The 19,872-nt window shown below is 45.8% G+C and overlaps 1 protein-coding gene across 1 annotated transcript in view; it reads left to right on the top strand.

Annotated features, from left to right (window-relative positions):
* The window catches only part of aff2 (AF4/FMR2 family, member 2), a gene marked incomplete at both ends in the record, with an annotated part of 265,149 nt that overhangs the window by 218,079 nt on the left and 27,198 nt on the right, over window positions 1-19,872 (top strand). Inside the window, 7 exons of the mRNA XM_079249843.1 lie at window positions 3,983-4,100; window positions 9,106-9,211; window positions 9,315-9,465; window positions 9,543-9,758; window positions 12,568-12,772; window positions 16,325-17,272; window positions 17,354-17,469. Of these exons, the coding sequence (XP_079105969.1) occupies window positions 3,983-4,100; window positions 9,106-9,211; window positions 9,315-9,465; window positions 9,543-9,758; window positions 12,568-12,772; window positions 16,325-17,272; window positions 17,354-17,469 (1,860 nt within the window). The remainder of the gene's footprint in view (window positions 1-3,982; window positions 4,101-9,105; window positions 9,212-9,314; window positions 9,466-9,542; window positions 9,759-12,567; window positions 12,773-16,324; window positions 17,273-17,353; window positions 17,470-19,872) is intronic.

The raw sequence follows: 19,872 nt of genomic DNA, 5'->3' as shown, positions 1-19,872 counted from the left end.
GTCTTTCAAACTATATTTCACATGGAAATAAACAGCTTTAATCAGTAACATTTATAATCAAATTTGTGAATGTCATCTTAAGAATTGTAACAAAGCAAAATTTTCATACCCAGTATACCCATTTTGTCCAACTTTTGATTTCTGATACTAATATTGACCAAGACTGATATACGGCCCTTTACAGTCACTGCAAACAGCAAATTTACTAACGTTGCCATGCAGGTAGATGCTGTTAAAATCTAAAACTTCACTTCTTCTCTTTGTGGTAAACTACATAATAATAATAATAATAATAATAAATGAATATATACATATATAAAATAACATTTACAATTAATATTTATTATAAAATAAATATTTTATATTTATTATTATTATTATTATTATTATTATTAATAATAATAATAATAATTATAATAATAATTATAATCATAAATATAATTTATTGTCAATATAATTTTATTTATTTTTTATTATTATTTATATTTTATATAAATATATATAATTTACATATGTATGTATATATATATATATATATATATATATATATATATATATATATATATATATATATATATATACATGTATAATTAATATTTAATATTTAATATTTAATTTTTTTACTAATAATAAATTATCTCTGGCTTGTTTAGTGACACTTGGGGCCACCTTACTGCAAAAGTTACATAAAAATTTAAATGAAATACATTAAAATACAACAAGAAAAACCAATAATCTAGGAATAATCCAATACCTGTATAAATATCTACCAGCTTCAGGGTGTTCTCACCTTTGCTGGATGTTATCAGTCTATTTTTCTTACTCTGCATTTTGAGCATCTCTTGCCTGAATGGTTAAATGGTAAATGGACTTGTACTTCTACAGCACTTTTCTAGTCATGCAGACCACTCAAAGAGCTTTACACTACTTGTCACATTCACCCATTGACACTCATACCCCGATAGGCACATCGGGGGGCAGCTTGGGGTTCAGTGTCTTGCCCTAGGACAACTGCTCTTCCTCCTGAGCTACAGCCGCCTGAACTGACCTGGATGTCGCCTGCTGCTCATCTTTTACTTACAAAGCATGACGTTTAATCACATTTACTCAGCATCCTGACACCGAAACAGCTTGATTGGCTCGTTCAGAACGACCATTACAGCGTTCTTCACCTAAATCCTTTCTGCTGTCTAACAGCTGTGTCTCTTGTACGTCTGTCCGGCTTTATTTCTTAACCCAACGCCGACTCAAACCAAACTCCCCTCCGTGAGTCCATGCCACCAGCTGGTATATAAACCATACATGTATCGTTATCGTTGTCCAGCCCTCCTCTCCTCCTGACAGGAATGCCAAACAAGCATCAAACTCCAAAGCCAGCAAGCCGAGTAGGAAGAAGAGAGGAAGTCATGAGCCAGCAGTTTCTGTAAATAAACCTGACACTGATTGAGACGAACTGTCTGGATGAGTCAGGAGAGACTGCGGGGTTTCGTTCAGCAGCAGTGAAGAAAATATGTTCGTTAGCGCGCACGCCAGTCACATTTCTTTCCAATCAGCATCCATCAGGCTGAAGGTTTGGAAGAGTACATCTCTACGGCGTGGTATGATACATAATCCCCCAGTTTCCACCGGATCCTGCTGCACCGACCTCCACATCAAACCAGTTCACACTGGGAGCGTCAGAAGCCGTCTGCATGTCTGCATCCGCTACATCACGTGTTCTTTTAATGGGTATCATTTGATTTCTCTTTACAGACGGCTTACCTGACTGCTGGCCTTAAAGAGAACGTTGTTTTCTGTTAAAACGTACAATAAACTCAACACACACCTCCTTTCTGCTTTCTACAAAAGCAGAAGTTTCCACGGCGATGAAAGGAACACAGGACACACATCTCCAGAAGTCCAGAAGGGCCAGAAATAATCAATCATTTTTCACAAACCCCTTCATTCATGTTGTATTGATCCTCTCAGATCAGCCTCGGCCAGAAACACGCCAACAGAGAAAGCTCCGCCCCATGTCCTGCAGGCTGCGTCTGATTGGTCAACTGCTACGAGTAGTTGTACTGAGCAGTGGAGGTAGGCGTGGCTTTCTTCTCGTGGGCGTGCACAGCCTAGAGAAGATGACCAATCACTGAGTCCCTCCGCCGGGATGTCACTAAAATTTCAAAGTAGAAAAAACTCTTGAAAACCAATAGTTTCTGTCGCCATGGAAACCGAACATAGAGCGCTGGAAAAGTCAAACGTGTTTAGGTGATAAGAATTAGCACCGCTCATATGTCTGATGAGGATTCATCACTATGACACTGTAGGAAACTAGACATAGCATCATAGAGCCGCTTTAAGCCGTCAGCAATGATGCGGAGGTTACCAAGCAGGAAAACTGGTGGATTTTAAGATGATTTTTTTATTGAATTGAGTCAAATTTGATTTAAAAAACTATAATTGGTGTTCATGAGCGTGATGTTTACATGAGGAAAATACAACTAGGGCTTTTTTAAAGTCAGATCTTTCACATAAACCAACATGTTAACCTTATTTACACGTCAACACGGTCTTCAGATGTTACCATGAGCAAAACCAGCCACAAAAAATGTGTCTTTGTGAGTTTTGTCATGAGTCTGCGCAGCACCACATCTAGCGGAAGACAAACTCACGTTCCACGTCTCGACTTCTTCAGAAATGTTCCAGTTTAGTCTCATTTTTTCTCCATACACGATGGGGAACCTGCAAGTCGGGTAATGGTCCGGAGCTTGTGAACGAGCCAGCTGGGAGCCAAGTGGTGCCTTTCTAAAACTCCTGAAAGCCAAAGTCAGTTTGTTACCACTCTGATGTGTAATTTAGGTTTCCTTCTTGGGAATCACCATGAGAGCGTCACAGAGGAAGGCAGCGACATCCTGGATCAGCAGCTAGCAGTAGCCATGTGTGAGCATGGCAGCATTTTGCAGCAAAGCGCTTTGGGCTGAAAACCTGCGACATGGTGGTGGTGTGTGTGGACACATGGTTTTAAGTCCATGATGGTTTTTATTTTTAAATGGCAGAAATATCTAAATGTAAAATTCATGTAGAGCTTTGGTGAACTGCCGCAGCAGGAGTTTGACAGTTTAACCCTTCAAAGTCCATTTTTTATCTGCAATCTTTGTTTGGTTCTTTCACAAATTTTTTTAAAAATATCGACCATTTGATTAGTTTTGTCTTTCCAGTTATTACCGTGTGACAGGTCACGATTACTTACAGCCTTTTGCTTCATGGCATCTGTTAGAGGACTGTTCCTTAAATGGTGGTACGCGCACCCCCGGGGGTACTTCAAGGCATTCCAGGGGGTACAATAACTTTTTGGAAATATCTTTTTATGCATCCTTTAAAACATCCTTAAATTAAATTATATAAATATAATATTGTACTGATATTTAATACATTTTAAAAAATGTAAGTGTACATTTATAAACTGAATTTGCATTTAGATTTACACCATTTCATTCCTCCCAAAATCCCAAATTCCGACGTGAATTGAACCCCACCCGTTACGAGCCAAATCATATCGGTCAGCCACTGTTGCCCTGACAACGCAAACAATGGAGTCCTGGTTGAAGCGTAGTACAGATGTGCACACTTAAAGTTTAATAAACCAAACACAACTGGCAAAGTGCTGTATTTCATGTTTTTTTCTGTTTGTGTTAGTGGACAGGAGACAGAACCTGTGTTCAACGGGGTCGTGAGCGAGGTCTGCCGGGAAGTGATGCATTTTGACAGGACATGTGGCGCCTCAGAGCTGGATTTTCTGTATTTTTAAGGAGTTTGAATATTTTGAGGACAATATTTACTGTCATGGAGGACTGAGGACACTTCTGGATGTCCATATCTGCTCCTTCTGAGGCGCTTTGGTCTTATTTCCCAGCAGCTAGTGAGGCTGTTTTGGTTTGACTTCATTCAGAAGTGTGGATATTTCTTCCCTCACTCTGTCTTTGTCTTTTTGCCTTCCCTGTAGCGGTGCGTCAGGGAGCAGCAGCGAATCAGAGAGCAGCTCAGAGTCCGACACCGACGAGTCCGAGAGCAGCTCCAGTGACAGCGAGTATAATCAGGCCTCCCGCACGAACACTCCAGAGGTAAGGCCGTTCACACCAGGACCCATGCAAGTAAACCAGAGCAAATAATTTAAAGGTAAAATATCCAAGTTTTTGTCTATTCACACCAAGTTCAAATCAAATCAAACATACTTTATTCATCCGAGGGGAAATTTAAGGTTCAAGCCAGCTCGTCCAAGGTTTGACATACAGACATTTAACAGTTATGACAAGTTTACAGAACTGAACTGAAGCTTCGGCCCCGCAGCCAGTTTTACTGGCGCCGCCTTATAACAGGTAAAAACAGAGATATGTTAGGATCAGCGGGGGCGTCGAGGGAAGAAACCATGTAACTCCGGACTGTACCACTAGATGTTGCAGTCTGGAGAGACAGAAAAAAAAGACCTCCAAAAAACACCACTTTGATGCAAAATGCAAATAAAACTCACAAGATGACAAACAACCATGGTGATGTCATCAGACCAGGCCTGCATAAACAAATCATAAAAAATCCTTTTATCTCAGTAAACAGGACAGATCTGACAGTTTAGTTTGGTGTGGAGAGCAGCTCTACACCGCTTCACGTCTAGAAAATCAGCGGACTGTCAAACTGAATGTGGAGTAAACATTCATGCTAAAGGAGCTAGCCACAGCAGCTAGCAGCACCACAAAGCAGAACAACCCTTCTGTCGGCATGTTCATGTTTGAGCCGGAGCATGGAGAGCTGCTTGGAGTCGCTTGGAGCTTCTTGGAGCTGCTTGGAGCCACTTGGAGCTTCTTGGAGCTTCTTGGAGCTGCTTGGAGCCACTTGGAGCTTATTGGAGCCGCTTGGAGCTTCTTGGAGCTTCTTGGAGCCGCTTGGAGCTGCTTGGAGCCACTTGGAGCTTATTGGAGCCGCTTGGAGCTGCTTGGAGCTTCTTGGAGCCACTTGGAGCTTCTTGGAGCTTCTTGGAGCCGCTTGGAGCTGCTTGGAGCTTCTTGGAGCCGCTTGGAGCTTCTTGGAGGCACTTGGAGCTTCTTGGAGCCGCTTGGAGCTGCTTGGAGCTTCTTGGAGCTTCTTGGAGCCGCTTGGAGCTGCTTGGAGCTTCTTGGAGCTTCTTGGAGCCGCTTGGAGCTTCTTGGAGGCACTTGGAGCCGCTTGGAGCTTCTTGGAGCTGCTTGGAGCTTCTTGGAGCCGCTTGGAGCTTCTTGGAGCCGCTTGGAGCTTCTTGGAGGCACTTGGAGCCGCTTGGAGCTTCTTGGAGCCGCTTGGAGCTTCTTGGAGCCGCTTGGAGCTGCTTGGAGCTGCTTGGAGCTGCTTGGAGCTGCTTGGAGCTTCTTGGAGCCGCTTGGAGCTTCTTGGAGCCGCTTGGAGCTTCTTGGAGCCGCTTGGAGCTTCTTGGAGCTTCTTGGAGCCGCTTGGAGCTTCTTGGAGCTGCTTGGAGCCACTTGGAGCTTCTTGGAGCCGCTTGGAGCTGCTTGGAGCCACTTGGAGCTTCTTGGAGCTGCTTGGAGCTTCTTGGAGCCGCTTGGAGCTTCTTGGAGCTTCTTGGAGCCGCTTGGAGCTTCTTGGAGCTGCTTGGAGCCACTTGGAGCTTCTTGGAGCCGCTTGGAGCTGCTTGGAGCCACTTGGACCTTCTTTGAACTTCTTGGAGCTTCTTGGAGCCGCTTGGAGCTTCTTGGAGCCGCTTGGAGCTTCTTGGAGCCGCTTGGAGCTGCTTGGAGCTGCTTGGAGCTGCTTGGAGCTGCTTGGAGCTTCTTGGAGCCGCTTGGAGCTTCTTGGAGCCGCTTGGAGCTTCTTGGAGCCGCTTGGAGCTTCTTGGAGCTTCTTGGAGCCGCTTGGAGCTTCTTGGAGCTGCTTGGAGCCACTTGGAGCTTCTTGGAGCCGCTTGGAGCTGCTTGGAGCCACTTGGAGCTTCTTGGAGCTGCTTGGAGCTTCTTGGAGCCGCTTGGAGCTTCTTGGAGCTTCTTGGAGCCGCTTGGAGCTTCTTGGAGCTGCTTGGAGCCACTTGGAGCTTCTTGGAGCTGCTTGGAGCCACTTGGAGCTTCTTGGAGCTGCTTGGAGCTTCTTGGAGCTTCTTGGAGCTTCTTGGAGCCGCTTGGAGCTTCTTGGAGCTTCTTGGAGCTTCTTGGAGCCGCTTGGAGCTTCTTGGAGCCACTTGGAGCTGCTTGGAGCTTCTTGGAGCCACTTGGAGCCACTTGGAGCTTCTTGGAGCTTCTTGGAGCCGCTTGGAGCTTCTTGGAGCCGCTTGGAGCTTCTTGGAGCTTCTTGGAGCTTCTTGGAGCCGCTTGGAGCTTCTTGGAGCCGCTTGGAGCTTCTTGGAGTCGCTTGGAGCTGCTTGGAGCCACTTGGAGCTTCTTGGAGCTGCTTGGAGCCACTTGGAGCTTCTTGGAGCCACTTGGAGCCGGTTGGAGCTGCTTCTCGTGCTCCCTGGCTGCTGTAGCTGAATTTCATAGCATGACTGATAACTCCAGTTGGAGCGTTGACGTACGTTTCCAGTAGTGGAGCTTAATGGCTGCTCACTTCTCTCTACACTGTCGCTTGTCCGTCTTGTATTTTTGAGGCAATAACTCTGTATGTTCTTGTTTATTACCAGCTGTAACAAACTTTCATTTACTGTTCTGGTGACCAGTTATGATAGACTCCCTCGATCTGGAGTTGGCTCACCATCATCCGTTGGTTGGATTGTAGCTTTGACAAATCAAGATAAATACGTCTAATAGAAGATGGCTACTTGGACAAAAAGAAAAAACAAACAAAACCCCAAATAAATTAAATAGAAAACTTTGCTTGAGTCCAGGTCAGGCACAGCCAAGGTCACGCCAGTGTCCACCCGTTGAACTTGGACTGGATTTTATTTTAAGGTAAAAGAGCCGCTGGGTTCATCCTATGGGTGGGAAATCAAATCAAAGAAATTGAATATCGGGATTTTTTTGCTTCACAATTTTAAAATGGTTTTTTTTTCCTAATAAATACAATTAACCCATTTTAACATTTTTGTCATTTTTTAATGTTTTCATTGAATTTTTTACTTGTCTTTTGGGCATAATAGCAGCAGAATGATAGTCTGGCTACTGGGTTGTTTTTTCCTCATTCAAATTTTAAAAATTACTTGCAAAAAAAAAGTTTTGTACAATTTTTTTTCTTTTTTTTTTAGTCTACAAAAACCAGGAATGTCGAAGAATCGTGAGAAATTCAATTTAAATCGAATTGGCACCCAAGAAGTCGGAATGGAATCAAATCGGGACAAAAGCATATCATCACAGCCCTGGTTCAGTCTGTTTTAGACCAGAGAACTTGTTTAGTCCAGAACCTGAAGCTGGACCACGGTCGCGTCAGGACGGATGTTAGGACGTCTGTAGGACAGTTTGAGGACCTAGCTAGCTCCTCAAACTGAAGCAGCAGATAAAGAAACAACAGTCAGACACACGGCCACAGTCGTCATGGTGATACAAAGTTTGAATCATCCAACATGTCTTCTCTCATTGGTCCATTCTGTATCCGTCAAAATTTGGCCACTGATGTCAACGTAACCTGTAACTCGACACTGATTGGCTAAAAAATACAGAGGGTGGGGTGGCGATTTATTCGGACGAAACATTCGGAGTCGGCGTGTGAAGGCCTGTGAGATGGAGCGTTGTTTGGAGACACGCAACTTAATGAGGGATCACGGAGAATGCTTCGCCTCATCTTCTCATGGCTGTAAATAAACAAACTGATTGTCTATTTCATTCAACAGCTCAACAATAAAAGAGCTTTCAGTTCTGGCAAATGTCACCTTGATTTTGCATTTTATTAAACGTCAGATGCTCTTCTGTGCTGCCGCTCCCCTTCTTCACCCCCATCCTCTTTATTTACCACTATCTGCTTCACTCCAAGTCTGACTGTACATTAAACTGTCTCCCATGAGACACTTTATGCTTTTTTTATGCTCTGGAAGTCATAAAAGCCCTCCAACTGCAGAGGACCAAATTAAAACATTAGTTATCACATTATTTAAATGGCTTAACGCTGCCTGCTTTTATGGGCAGATGCAGTCTAACACTGCCAGGGATTAACACGGGTGTACAGGAGGGAGATGGTGGCAGTGAGACACATTTAATACAACTTTTCCCATCTCCAAAAACTGTTATCCAATTTATTTGGTTTTTATCTGGATCCCCATCAGCTGCAAATGCACATATAATACCTTTACATGTACATGCAATTACACATTATATGTCAACACATACATACCCATCCATTCCTACGTGCACACTCACATGCACATCAATGTGCACAAGAAAGTCCATGCCAAACTCAAATTGACAGATATATATTCATACATTTATCTATATACAGTCGTCCTCAAATGTATTCATATCCTACCATTAAAGAAGGAAAAATTAGAAAGAAATAAAAAAAATAAAAATAAAAGTGAAAATCTTTACATTATTTTCTTATTGGGGTTTAATAGAAATATTGTTTAAAAAACAAAAAAATATGTTGAAATGCTATATGTTACATAATAAACTAGTATTTAGTTGAACTTTAACATTTTCTGTTCCTCTCAGTCAGACTTCTGCACCTGTTGACAGGTATTTTGTCCCACTGTTCAACAGAAAAGTGCTCTAGTTTGTCCAGGACCAATTAATTTGTTTGATTGTTTTATACTTTCATTCATTCATTATCCTAACCGCTTAATCCAATTCAGGATCACGGGGAAGCTGGAGCCTATCCCAGCAGTCTTAGGGTGAAAGGCAGGGTACACCCTGGACAGCTCACCAGTCCATTGTTTTGTACTTTAACTCAAATAAATGGGAAAACAGTGTCTTACATCACTAAAATATAATTTAGCAAATTTTTACTTGTCCCTTTTTTCAGTCTCCAATTATTTAAGTGACTGTTGTAAATTCAGCCTTTGTTTTAATGAAAGGGGATGAATACATTTGAGGACAGTGTGACTTTATTTTATAACTATATTTCTTACAGTTATGAGATACTTGTTACATTTTTTCTTTGCAAGTCGCGATCAGAAGATCGGGCTTCCATGTTCATTGCTGATGAAGCTGCGTTCTCCTTTTCCAGCCGGAGCCTCCGTCCAGCAACAAGTGGCAGTTGGACAGCTGGTTGAACAAAGTTCAGGCTCAGACCAAACCTCTGGCCCCCCCACAGCAGGAGGATCATGGCGCAGGTTAGTGGAGACGGCAGACTGAAGCTGCCAGTGGCGTCGGCTGCAACATGTCAGCACATTTAGGCTTGATTGCAAACTTATCTTCAAATGGTCCACCATTCAGGCTCCATCAGTCAGGACCCTCAGACTTTCCCTGCTGGGAGTGAAGCACCAGGAGTGGGTACAGCGGCCAAAACCAAGCCCTGTGGATCCAGCAACTCTGCTGTTCCGCCTGCACCTGCAGTGGAGCACAAGGATACGAGGGCAACCTTCTGGTAGGTTTCCATTTATTCCGGAAGAAAACAGATCCAGCTGCTGGACATAAAGATTCATTCTGTTTTTCTGTCTGCAGCACGGGCAGAGATAGGACCAAAGCCAAGCTCAACCAGAAGGCCTCAGGGGAGGGTCAGAGGTCGAAGATGAGGCTGTCGCCAGGCCAGTTGTCGGGGCAGGAAGTCACAACTCCACGGAGGAACACCACTGGGAAGAAACAGCCCCGACGGACAGAGAGGCCAAACGGCGTGGAGGAGAATCCGAGCCAGACGTGGAGCAGAGCAAACCAGCAAAGGTCAGGAAGAAGAAGAGAACACGCCATCATCCGAATCCAAACCGACAGGGGGGCGTCTTTATGAAGGGGGGTGTCCTTATGAAGAAAGCCGTCTTTATGAAGGGCAGCGTCTTTATGAAGGGGGAGTCTGTAGGAAGAGGGGGCTTCTTTATGAAGAGGAGCGTCTGTAGGAAGGGCAGCATCTATAAAGGGGGGTGTCTGTAAGAAGGGCAGCATCTATAAAGGGGGGCGTCTGTAGGAAGGGCAGCATCTATAAAGGGGGGCGTCTGTAGGAAGGGCAGCATCTTTATAAAGGGGGGCGTCTTTATGAAGGGGGGTGTCCTTATGAAGAAAGCCGTCTTTATGAAGGGCAGCGTCTTTATGAAGGGGGAGTCTGTAGGAAGAGGGGGCTTCTTTATGAAGAGGAGCGTCTGTAGGAAGGGCAGCATCTATAAAGGGGGGTGTCTGTAGGAAGGGCAGCATCTATAAAGGGGGGCGTCTATAGGAAGGGCAGCATCTTTATAAAGGGGGCGTCTGTAGGAAGGGCAGCATCTATAAAGGGGGGCGTCTGTAGGAAGGGCAGCATCTATAAAGGGGGGCGTCTGTAGGAAGGGCAGCATCTTTAAGAAGGGGGCGTCTGTAGGAAGGGCAGCATCTTTATAAAGGGGGGTGTATGTAGGAAGGGCAGCATCTTTATAAAGGGGGGCGTCTGTAGGAAGGACAGCATCTTTATAAAGGGGGGTGTCTGTAGGAAGGGCAGCATCTATAAAGGTGGGCGTCTGTAGGAAGGGCAGCATCTATAAAGGGGGGCGTCTGTAGGAAGGGCAGCATCTATAAAAGGGGGCGTCTGTAGGAAGGGCAGCATCTATAAAGGGGGGCGTCTGTAGGAAGGGCAGCATCTATAAAGGGGGGCGTCTGTAGGAAGGGCAGCATCTATAAAGGGGGGCGTCTGTAGGAAGGGCAGCATCTATAAAGGGGGGCGTCTATAGGAAGGGCAGCATCTTTATAAAGGGGGGCGTCTGTAGGAAGGACAGCATCTATAAAGGTGGGCGTCTGTAGGAAGGGCAGCATCTATAAAGGGGGGCGTCTATAGGAAGGGCAGCATCTTTATAAAGGGGGGCGTCTGTAGGAAGGACAGCATCTATAAAGGGGGGCGTCTGTAGGAAGGGCAGCATCTATAAAAGGGGGCGTCTGTAGGAAGGGCAGCATCTATAAAGGGGGGCGTCTGTAGGAAGGGCAGCATCTATAAAGGGGGGCGTCTGTAGGAAGGGCAGCATCTATAAAGGGGGGCGTCTATAGGAAGGGCAGCATCTATAAAGGTGGGCGTCTGTAGGAAGGGCAGCATCTATAAAGGGGGGCGTCTGTAGGAAGGGCAGCATCTTTATAAAGGGGGGCGTCTGTAGGAAGGACAGCATCTATAAAGGTGGGCGTCTGTAGGAAGGGCAGCATCTATAAAGGGGGGTGTCTGTAGGAAGGGCAGCATCTATAAAGGGGGGCGTCTGTAGGAAGGGCAGCATCTTTATAAAGGGGGGCGTCTGTAGGAAGGACAGCATCTATAAAGGTGGGCGTCTGTAGGAAGGGCAGCATCTATAAAGGGGGGTGTCTGTAGGAAGGGCAGCATCTATAAAGGGGGGCGTCTATAGGAAGGGCAGCATCTTTATAAAGGGGGGCGTCTGTAGGAAGGACAGCATCTATAAAGGTGGGCGTCTGTAGGAAGGGCAGCATCTATAAAGGGGGGCGTCTGTAGGAAGGGCAGCATCTTTATAAAGGGGGGCGTCTGTAGGAAGGGCAGCATCTTTATAAAGGGGGGTGTCTGTAGGAAGGGCAGCATCTTTATAAAGGGGGGCGTCTGTAGGAAGGGCAGCATCTTTATAAAGGGGGGTGTCTGTAGGAAGGGCAGCATCTTTATAAAGGGGGGTGTCTGTAGGAAGGGCAGCATCTTTATAAAGGGGGGCGTCTGTAGGAAGGGCAGCATCTTTATAAAGGGGGGCGTCTGTAGGAAGGACAGCATCTTTATAAAGGGGGGTGTCTGTAGGAAGGGCAGCATCTATAAAGGGGGGTGTCTGTAGGAAGGGCAGCATCTATAAAGGTGGGCGTCTGTAGGAAGGGGGGGCGTCTTTATGAAGGGAGCGTCTGTAGGAAGGGCAGCATCTATAAAGGGGGGCGTCTGTAGGAAGGGGGGGCGTCTTTATGAAGGGGGCGGCCCATATTTGTATTTTCCGGGCGAGACAACGCGCATGCCCCTGCCAAGATGGTGATGGTAGGAACCGCCCACCGAGCTTCAATGCAGCTCTTCAGAAACCTACGGGTGACGTCACGGAAGCTCCGCCCATCTTTAGATACAGTCTAAGGTTCAGATCCAGGACATGCTGGAGGCATGACTTCTCTCTGCTGCCCCCGCAACCCAACTCCAGGTCAGCAGCACAAAGGTGGATGGATGGAAGACAAAAGAAGACAATAAAAAATAAAGAAATAAAACTGGGTTTTAAGACAAGTTTTAAAAGCTGATAAAAGTGAACAAACAAAAGGATTTCATCAGAAAAACCTGCAGTGTGAACGTTTCCTTTTCATTTTCCTCCTGTCTCTCCATCACCTCTGATTATTTCCATGTTCAGCATGACAAATCCAAACAAGTTCAGCTGAATGCATGCTGGTTTCAATTATTTCATCCCGCTGTATGTGTTTTTTTTTTCCAAACACACATTCACCCCCCGGAGCTCGCCAAGGCAAACATTATCTGCCATCATTTGTAAGTGTTCAGCTGCACATCCGTCGCTCGGGCTTCAGCAGTGAGTGAGATGCCTCCTCTCTCTGTGTTTCCTCTAACTAGTCCTGCAGCTAGAGAGAAGGACCTGTTGCCTCCCCCTTCCCTGGAGCATCAGAACCCCCCGAGGCCACGAAGCAAGCCTCCCAGTGGGAAGACTGCCCCCAGGAAGGAACCTCGGAGCGCCGCCAGCTCCAACAACAGCGCAGCTACTCCACCTGCAGCACTGCAGCAACCCCCCCTGCCAGTTCCTGCTGTCACTGTAAACCAGGTTAGGTTCTGGAAGGGGGTGGGGGGCACATACATATGCATGCATGTGTGTTTTAACTTTATCACCTTAAAGGGCAACTTTCCAAAGCTCATAAACATCTGGAAAAGAGCTCCGGAGTTCGTTCTGCACATGTGTAACAGATCGTCCGAACGTCCTGACATGATCGCTTCACTTTACAGCCTGAAGACAAGCTTTAAAGTTACGCAGCTCTTCAGGATAAAACTGTATTTTACTGATGAGGCGTGCTTCAAAACCACCTGGTTTTCACTGGAAATGGAAAGAGAAGAAATAAAGGAAGAGAAAATGACTTAAAACTGCAGTAAAACACGTCCAGAAAAGACCTGAAAATGTCTCATAATGCCTGAATCTCAAGCTGAGAATTTTATTATAATAAATAAATCAATATTTCTTATTTTTATTAAGCCCTTAATGCCTTCATATATGGACAGTTAGATAAAAAAAACTAAATAAATACAGGATGAAATACGACAGAAAAACATATTCTGTCTATAAATTTACATCTTCCTATGATGTTTCTGCTGAAAAGGAGCAGGAAGAAGGATTAACTTCCCCCCTACAAGAAAGAAAAGTCACAATACAGATTCCTGGTGCGTTCAAGTTGCCTCGTAATTCTGAGCGACTGAGAGTAGGTGACATCATTACTGGATATTTGACGTTCCTGTTGCAGCAACTGGGAGGAAAGAAAGTTTGTAAGCGTCTGCAGCTGTGTAAAACTAGAAAATCAGAAACCTGCTGTAACTCCAGCCAGAACGTCCACGTGGGGCCCTTAAGGGTTACATTTGGGTCATGTGGCTTCTGACTGGACTTGAACTGGACTTGCAGGACCCATGTGGTTTCCGTTACATGGGCTCCATATGTGAAGCCCATGTGGGCTGTATGAGCACCGTTAAGCGATGTAGGTGGGCTGAGTGGGTCTGGGGAGCTCACATCGGCCTAACAGGACTAAAGTTTGGCCCCAGCTGAAACCCAGTCAGAGCCAACTCGCAACACGTATGAGGAAACACACATACGTGTCTGCAGCCCACATGGACAGGCTGGCTTTTCATTTGCAACTGACCGACTCAGCTGTGGGACTTATGTGCTCTGAATATTAGCGACATTCAAACTTAGACAGTCGGACATCTTGAATTTTGTCCACAGATTAGTAGAACAAGCTGGAAACTTTCATTCTTTCATTTTCTGAACCAGTAAGTCCAGTTCAGGCTCACGGGGAGGCTGCAGCCTGTCCCAGCAGTTAGCAGCGAGATGTACACCTGGACCACTTTGTATTATATTATGAAATGGCCAAGCCAAGCCAACTTTATTTATAAAGCACTCTCTGACAGCCACTGCTAACAAAGTGCTAAACATAACATAATTAACATATTAAAACATAAAACAATAAAACTGTAAAGTTTAAAACCATAAAATATAAAAACAATGAAACAAACAAATAATAAAAGCAATAAAAGCAAACTCATTCTGGGTAAAATGCCAATGAATAGGTGGGTCTTAAGAAGGGATTTAAAACTGGACTGTGATGAAGCCTGTCTGACCTGTAGTGGCGGTGAGTTCCACAGAGCTGGTCCCACCACTGAAAAGGTCCTGTCCCCTCTGAGCTTCCTCCGCGTTCTCACGACCTCCAGGAACAGCTGAGCTGCTGACCGGAGCGTACGGGAAGCGGAGTACATGTGTAGCAGCTCAGAGAGGTAAGGCGGGGCGAGGTCATTTAAAGACTTAAAAACAAATAAAAGGATTTTAAAGTGAATCCTAAAAAGAACATGCAGCCAGTGCAGTGTGGCTAAAACAGGATACATGTACTCTGTCTTACGTGTTCCCGTCAGCAGACGAGCTGCAGCATTTTGCACCAACTGCAGACGGGACAAACATTTTTGCGTGAAAAGTAAAGAGCGTTGCAGTAATCGAGCCGTGTTGTGATAAAAGTGTGAATGACTGTTTCAAAGTCCTGGCCTTTGCCAGTTGCCTCAGCTGGGAAAAGCTAGATTTAACCACTGCACTGATCTGCCTGTCTAGATTAAAATCACTGTCCAGTTTCACACCCAGATTTGTGACGACTGGTCTACAATATTGTGCAAGAGGGCCCAAATCAGCAGGAAAGGACCCACTAGCACCAGGACTGAAAACCATCACTTCTGTCTTCTGCTCATTAAAGTGAAGAAAATTCAAGGCCATCCAGGCTTTGACCTCGTCAAGACAGTTTAAAAGCTTTTTTAGAGAAAAAGAGTCCTTGCGTTTAAGGGGAACATAAACCTGACTGTCATCAGCATAGAGATGGAAAGCACAATTGTGCTTCCTAATGACCGACCCAAGGGGAAGGAGGTATAATGAAAAAAGGAGAAGCCCCAGATTGGACCCCTGTGGGACCCCACATGACAGAGGAGCAGAGGATGACTGCAAATGGCCTAGTTTAACAGAAAAAGTCCTTTCGGACAGGTAGGACCTGAACCATTGCAGGGCAGTACCACGAATGCCAACCCAATGCTCAAGACGTTCATCAAAATATTATGATCCACTTTGGCAACTCAGTTTGGACCAAGCGGCAACCTCCGGCGGTTAAAAGTAAAGTCTATTTGTAAGTGCATAAAACTGCAGTTCCCCCTTCATCCACTAGAGGCTCCAAAACAGAGCAAATCCCCATAGACTCTCATGTTAAAAAGACCAACTTCACAGCAGAAATAAACATGTTTACAGCAGAAATAAACATGTTTACAGCAGGAATAAACATGTTTACAGCCTGGTTCAAAAATCCATTTTAGGTTTAATAGGTCATGTTTACCTTCATGACAACTGTGGGGGGAGTGAATTTTTTTCTAACTTGCCCATTTAAAAGTAATTTAACCTCGAAGTTCGACATATTTAGGGACGTGTCCTTTTGATTGACAGGTACCCGATCTCCCGCTTCAAGTCAGAAGAACGTAGAACAACCGCGGTTTTTAGCCGGTTAACAACGTGACTTAGCTTTAGGCTGCTTACCTCCGTTAGCTGGTTATCTCCTTTTATCTCTGGGTTAGCTTGGTTAGCTCTTAGCTCGGAGTTCGCTCGATGTCAATCATCCACCATGACGCTCACAGCCCCCCTCTCAGCTCCACCTCTTTGCCCATATTTGTATTTTCCGGGCGAGCGTCTTGGCATGCCCCTGCCAAGATGGTGATGGTAGGAACCGCCCACCGAGCTTCAATTCAGCTCTTCAGAAACCTACGGGTGACGTCACGGAGGCTCCGCCCATCTTTTATTTTACTGATATATATAGTATATATATATTTATATATTTAATATATATATATTAATATATAGTCTATGGTTCAGACCGATGAGAGCCACAGTCCTGCAGGTTCTCAGCGTGCTCCTGCTCCAACACACCTGCATTGATTTGAGTCAGTTCTGTTGGAGCAGGGGAACATTGAAAACCTGCAGGACTGCGACCCTCTTGGACCAGACCCTGTATGTTGACTGTAAGCTGTGTGTGTGTGTGTGTGTGTGTGTGTGTGTGTGTGTGTGTGTGTGTAACGTTGTCTTGTGTATGTGTTTCAGGATAAGAGGAAACACAGAGGTCCCAGCACCAGAATCACACCAAAGTCCAGAGAATTCATCGAAACAGATTCCTCGTCCTCCTCCTCAGATTGCCAGTCAGAAACCGAGGACGCCATCAAAATCCCGGCGCCGCCGCCTCAGACGACTCGCTCCGTCATTAACACACAGACTCTGTCCAACACACACATCCACACGCCCGTCCTCCCTTGCCTCGGCTCTGCTGCCGGAAGCCTGGGAACATTTGGAGCAACAGGACTTCGAGTCAAAGATGGCAGCAGCGTGAGCGCCACCGGTAGCAGCAGTAGTAACGGTAGCAGCGGTACCGTCAGCAGTAGCTGTAACTCCCTGAGCATCAGCAACATGAATGGTCCGTTTGGGAATTCTGTCCCGGATCCAGGAGGGTTAGGAGGGCAGAGCAAAGACCTGGAGTCCATGTCGCCCCCTTCCAATGTGGGACACGAGGTGCCTCTTTCCCCGCTGAGGGAATACCATGACATCCAGAGTTTATGGGTGAAAATTGACTTGAGTTTGCTCAGCAGGGTCCCTGGGGACAAATCCGGGGTGGGAAACGCAGAACGGGATGGGAGCGAAGGGAGAGACAGAGCGGTTGCAGAGAGAGAGAGACAGAAGCTGGCGAAAGGAGAGAGACAGGAGGACGACAATGAGCGATTACTGCAGGACAGGGAGAGACAAGGGGACAGAGACAGGCAGATGGACAGGGAGGACAGGGACAGATTTATGTTTGGGGAAAGGGAGAGGGCAGCGGCGAGGGACAGGGAGAAACTCTGCCAAGGTCTGGGGGTCCTGGACAACCCGGAGCAGAGTAATCCCAGGCTGCCTGGGAGGCCGGAGAGGGGAGAGAGCGGCGGGAAACACAGGAGGCAAACAGCTGCAAGCATGCTGCTTCCAGCAGAGAAACACACCAGCAAGAGCAAAAGGAAACACAAGGTGAGGACCAGGATGCTCCTCATCTTCAGTATTTTACACAATAATCTGCATTCATCTGTTCTCTGTCCTCCATATTCCCAGTCGGAGCACGGAGAATCAGCTGTCAGGTCTAACAAGAAGCTGCGTCTGGATAAAGACTGCCTGCTCCTCCCACCCTGCATCTCCCCCATACACAACCAAAAAAACGGCTCTTCAGAGTAAGTACCAACCATGCAACATATATGAAAGATGGACAGAGCCATAAAGTGTAGCGTATGCAGAAGTGTTTAAAACTGCAGTTCCCCCTTTATCCACTAGGGGCTGCAAAACAGAGCGAATCCCCACAGACTCCCATGTTAAAAAGACCAACTTCACAGCAGAAATAAACATGTTTACAGCAGGAATAAACATGTTTACAGCAGAAATAAACATGTTTACAGCAGAAATAAACATGTTTACAGCAGGAATAAACATGTTTACAGCAGAAATAAACATGTTTACAGCAGGAATAAACATGTTTACAGCAGAAATAAACATGTTTACAACAGGAATAAACATGTTTACAGCAGGAATAAACATGTTTACAGCCTGGTTCAAAAATCCATTTTAGGTTTAATAGGTCAGGTTTACCTTCATGACAACTGTGGTGGGAGTGAATTTTTTTCTAACTCGCCCATTTAAAAGTAATTTAATCTCAAAGTTTGGCATATTTAGGGGCGTGTCCTTTTGATTGACAGGTACCCGATCTCCCGCTTCAAGTCAGAAGAACGTAGAACAACCGTGGTTTTAAGCCTGTTAACAACGTGACTTAGCTTTAGCCCGCTTACCTCCGTTAGCTGGTTAGCTCCTGTTAGCTCCAGGTTAGCTTGGTTAGCTCTTACCTACAGAAAGCTCGGAGTTTGCTAGATGTCAATCATCCACCATGACACTCACAGCCCCCCTCTCAGCTCCACCTCTTTGCCCATATTTGTGTTTTCTGGGCGAGACGACGCGCATGCCCCTGCCAAGATGGTGATGGTAGGAACCGCCCACCGAGCTTCAATTCAGCTCTTCAGAAACCTACGGGTGACGTCACGGAGGCTCCGCCCATCTTTTTATATACAGTCTATGGTACCAACACAACCCCCTGATCAGTTCCCGGTCCTGGACCGGAGGCCCGCTACAGGTCAAAGCCCCAGCAGATCAGAATGCCCTGCAAGGGGTCACCAATCAGTCACACACACACACCACCTTTTTGGGTTTGAGCTGCTCAGAACAGGAGACTCCAGAGGAAAAACTCTTAACTACACTGAGATGAAAGAAGACGGAGGATAAAACGGAGTGAGCTGGAAGATCTGAGCAGGTTTGTTTCTGTCTGAAGTTGCCGGCTGTTACAGTGGTGCTACCCTCCTCCGTCAGCGCAGCAACAATAAAAGATGCAGGATCAAATAGTTTAGTGGTTTTCTTAAGCTTTTGCTTGTTTTTACCTCATTGGAGGATGTCGGGAAAGTCTGTAGGAGGAGTTTATGACTTCAACGCCGTTAGACTTTAACGGGTTGAAATGAAAAATCTCACTTTTAGCACAGAGAAAAATCCTTTATGATTTCATGAGAAATATTAGCCCGTCTGATGGCAGTAACACGTCTCAGAGAAGTTGGAGGAGGCGCACATGAAGCTGGAGAAGTAAAAGTCGTTCTAATGGAGGAGCTCGTTGGAGCTGTTAGCTTCACTGGCAACAGATGTTTATATATTTGTGTGTTTGTACATATATTAAAAAAAGCTCTTCCCTTCCCACTTCCATCACCCTCCAGCCTTCTCCAGGTCTTCCTTGAGGCCTTGGTACTTCTCCAGTTTCTCCTTTTTCCTGATATTTCCATCATTGGAGATGGATACATGATCGCTACGGCTTTCCTCTGCTGCTTGTCCATGATCACTATGTCCGCTTGGTTGGCCACCACCATTTTATCTGTCTGGATCTGGAAGTCCTAGAGGATCTTAGCCCTCTCATTCTCCACCACCTTGGGGGGAGTTTCCCACTGGGACTTTGGGATCTCCAGTCCATATTCTGCACAGATGTTCCTGTACACTATGCCGGCTACTTGGTTATGGCGCTCCATGTATTCTTTGCCAGCCAGTATCTTGCACCCTGCTGTGAGGAGCTGGATTGTTTCAGGGCTTTCTGCACCTGGGATCCTGCCTGGTATGGTAGATCTGGGCCTCCATGGTCCTGGTACTCAAGGCTCCTGTGCTGCCATGATTAGTGCCTCTGTGCTGTCCTTCAGTCCAGCCCTCTCCAGCCGTTGATAGGACTTGTTTATACTTCGGTGATCATCAGGGTACATCCCATGTAGGCGCTTTTCTTTCTTTACCTTTTGGTTTCCCTCCAGATTTCAAACATTCACAAAGTGCTTCGTTCCTCTGCACCCTCTTCCTGATGTATTCATGGAGCCTTGATGTTTCATGTTTGATAGTAGCCCTGATGCTCACTAGTCTCCCTCACTGCGCTTTGTGTATAGTCGCTGGACTTTGGGTGGAACCCTCCACCCATGCTGTAAATTACTTCACTGAGAAACAGTGAAGCAAACCTGACAGGCCAGTTTTGAAGATTTTTTTTCACCTTAAGTGAACATTTCTCAACTTGT

Source organism: Telmatherina bonti (assembly GCF_933228915.1).
Source record: "Telmatherina bonti genome assembly, chromosome: 12".
Classification (NCBI taxonomy): domain Eukaryota; kingdom Metazoa; phylum Chordata; class Actinopteri; order Atheriniformes; family Telmatherinidae; genus Telmatherina; species Telmatherina bonti.
Note: the sequence above shows the minus strand (reverse complement) of the source record. Positions and strands in the feature narration are given on the sequence as shown.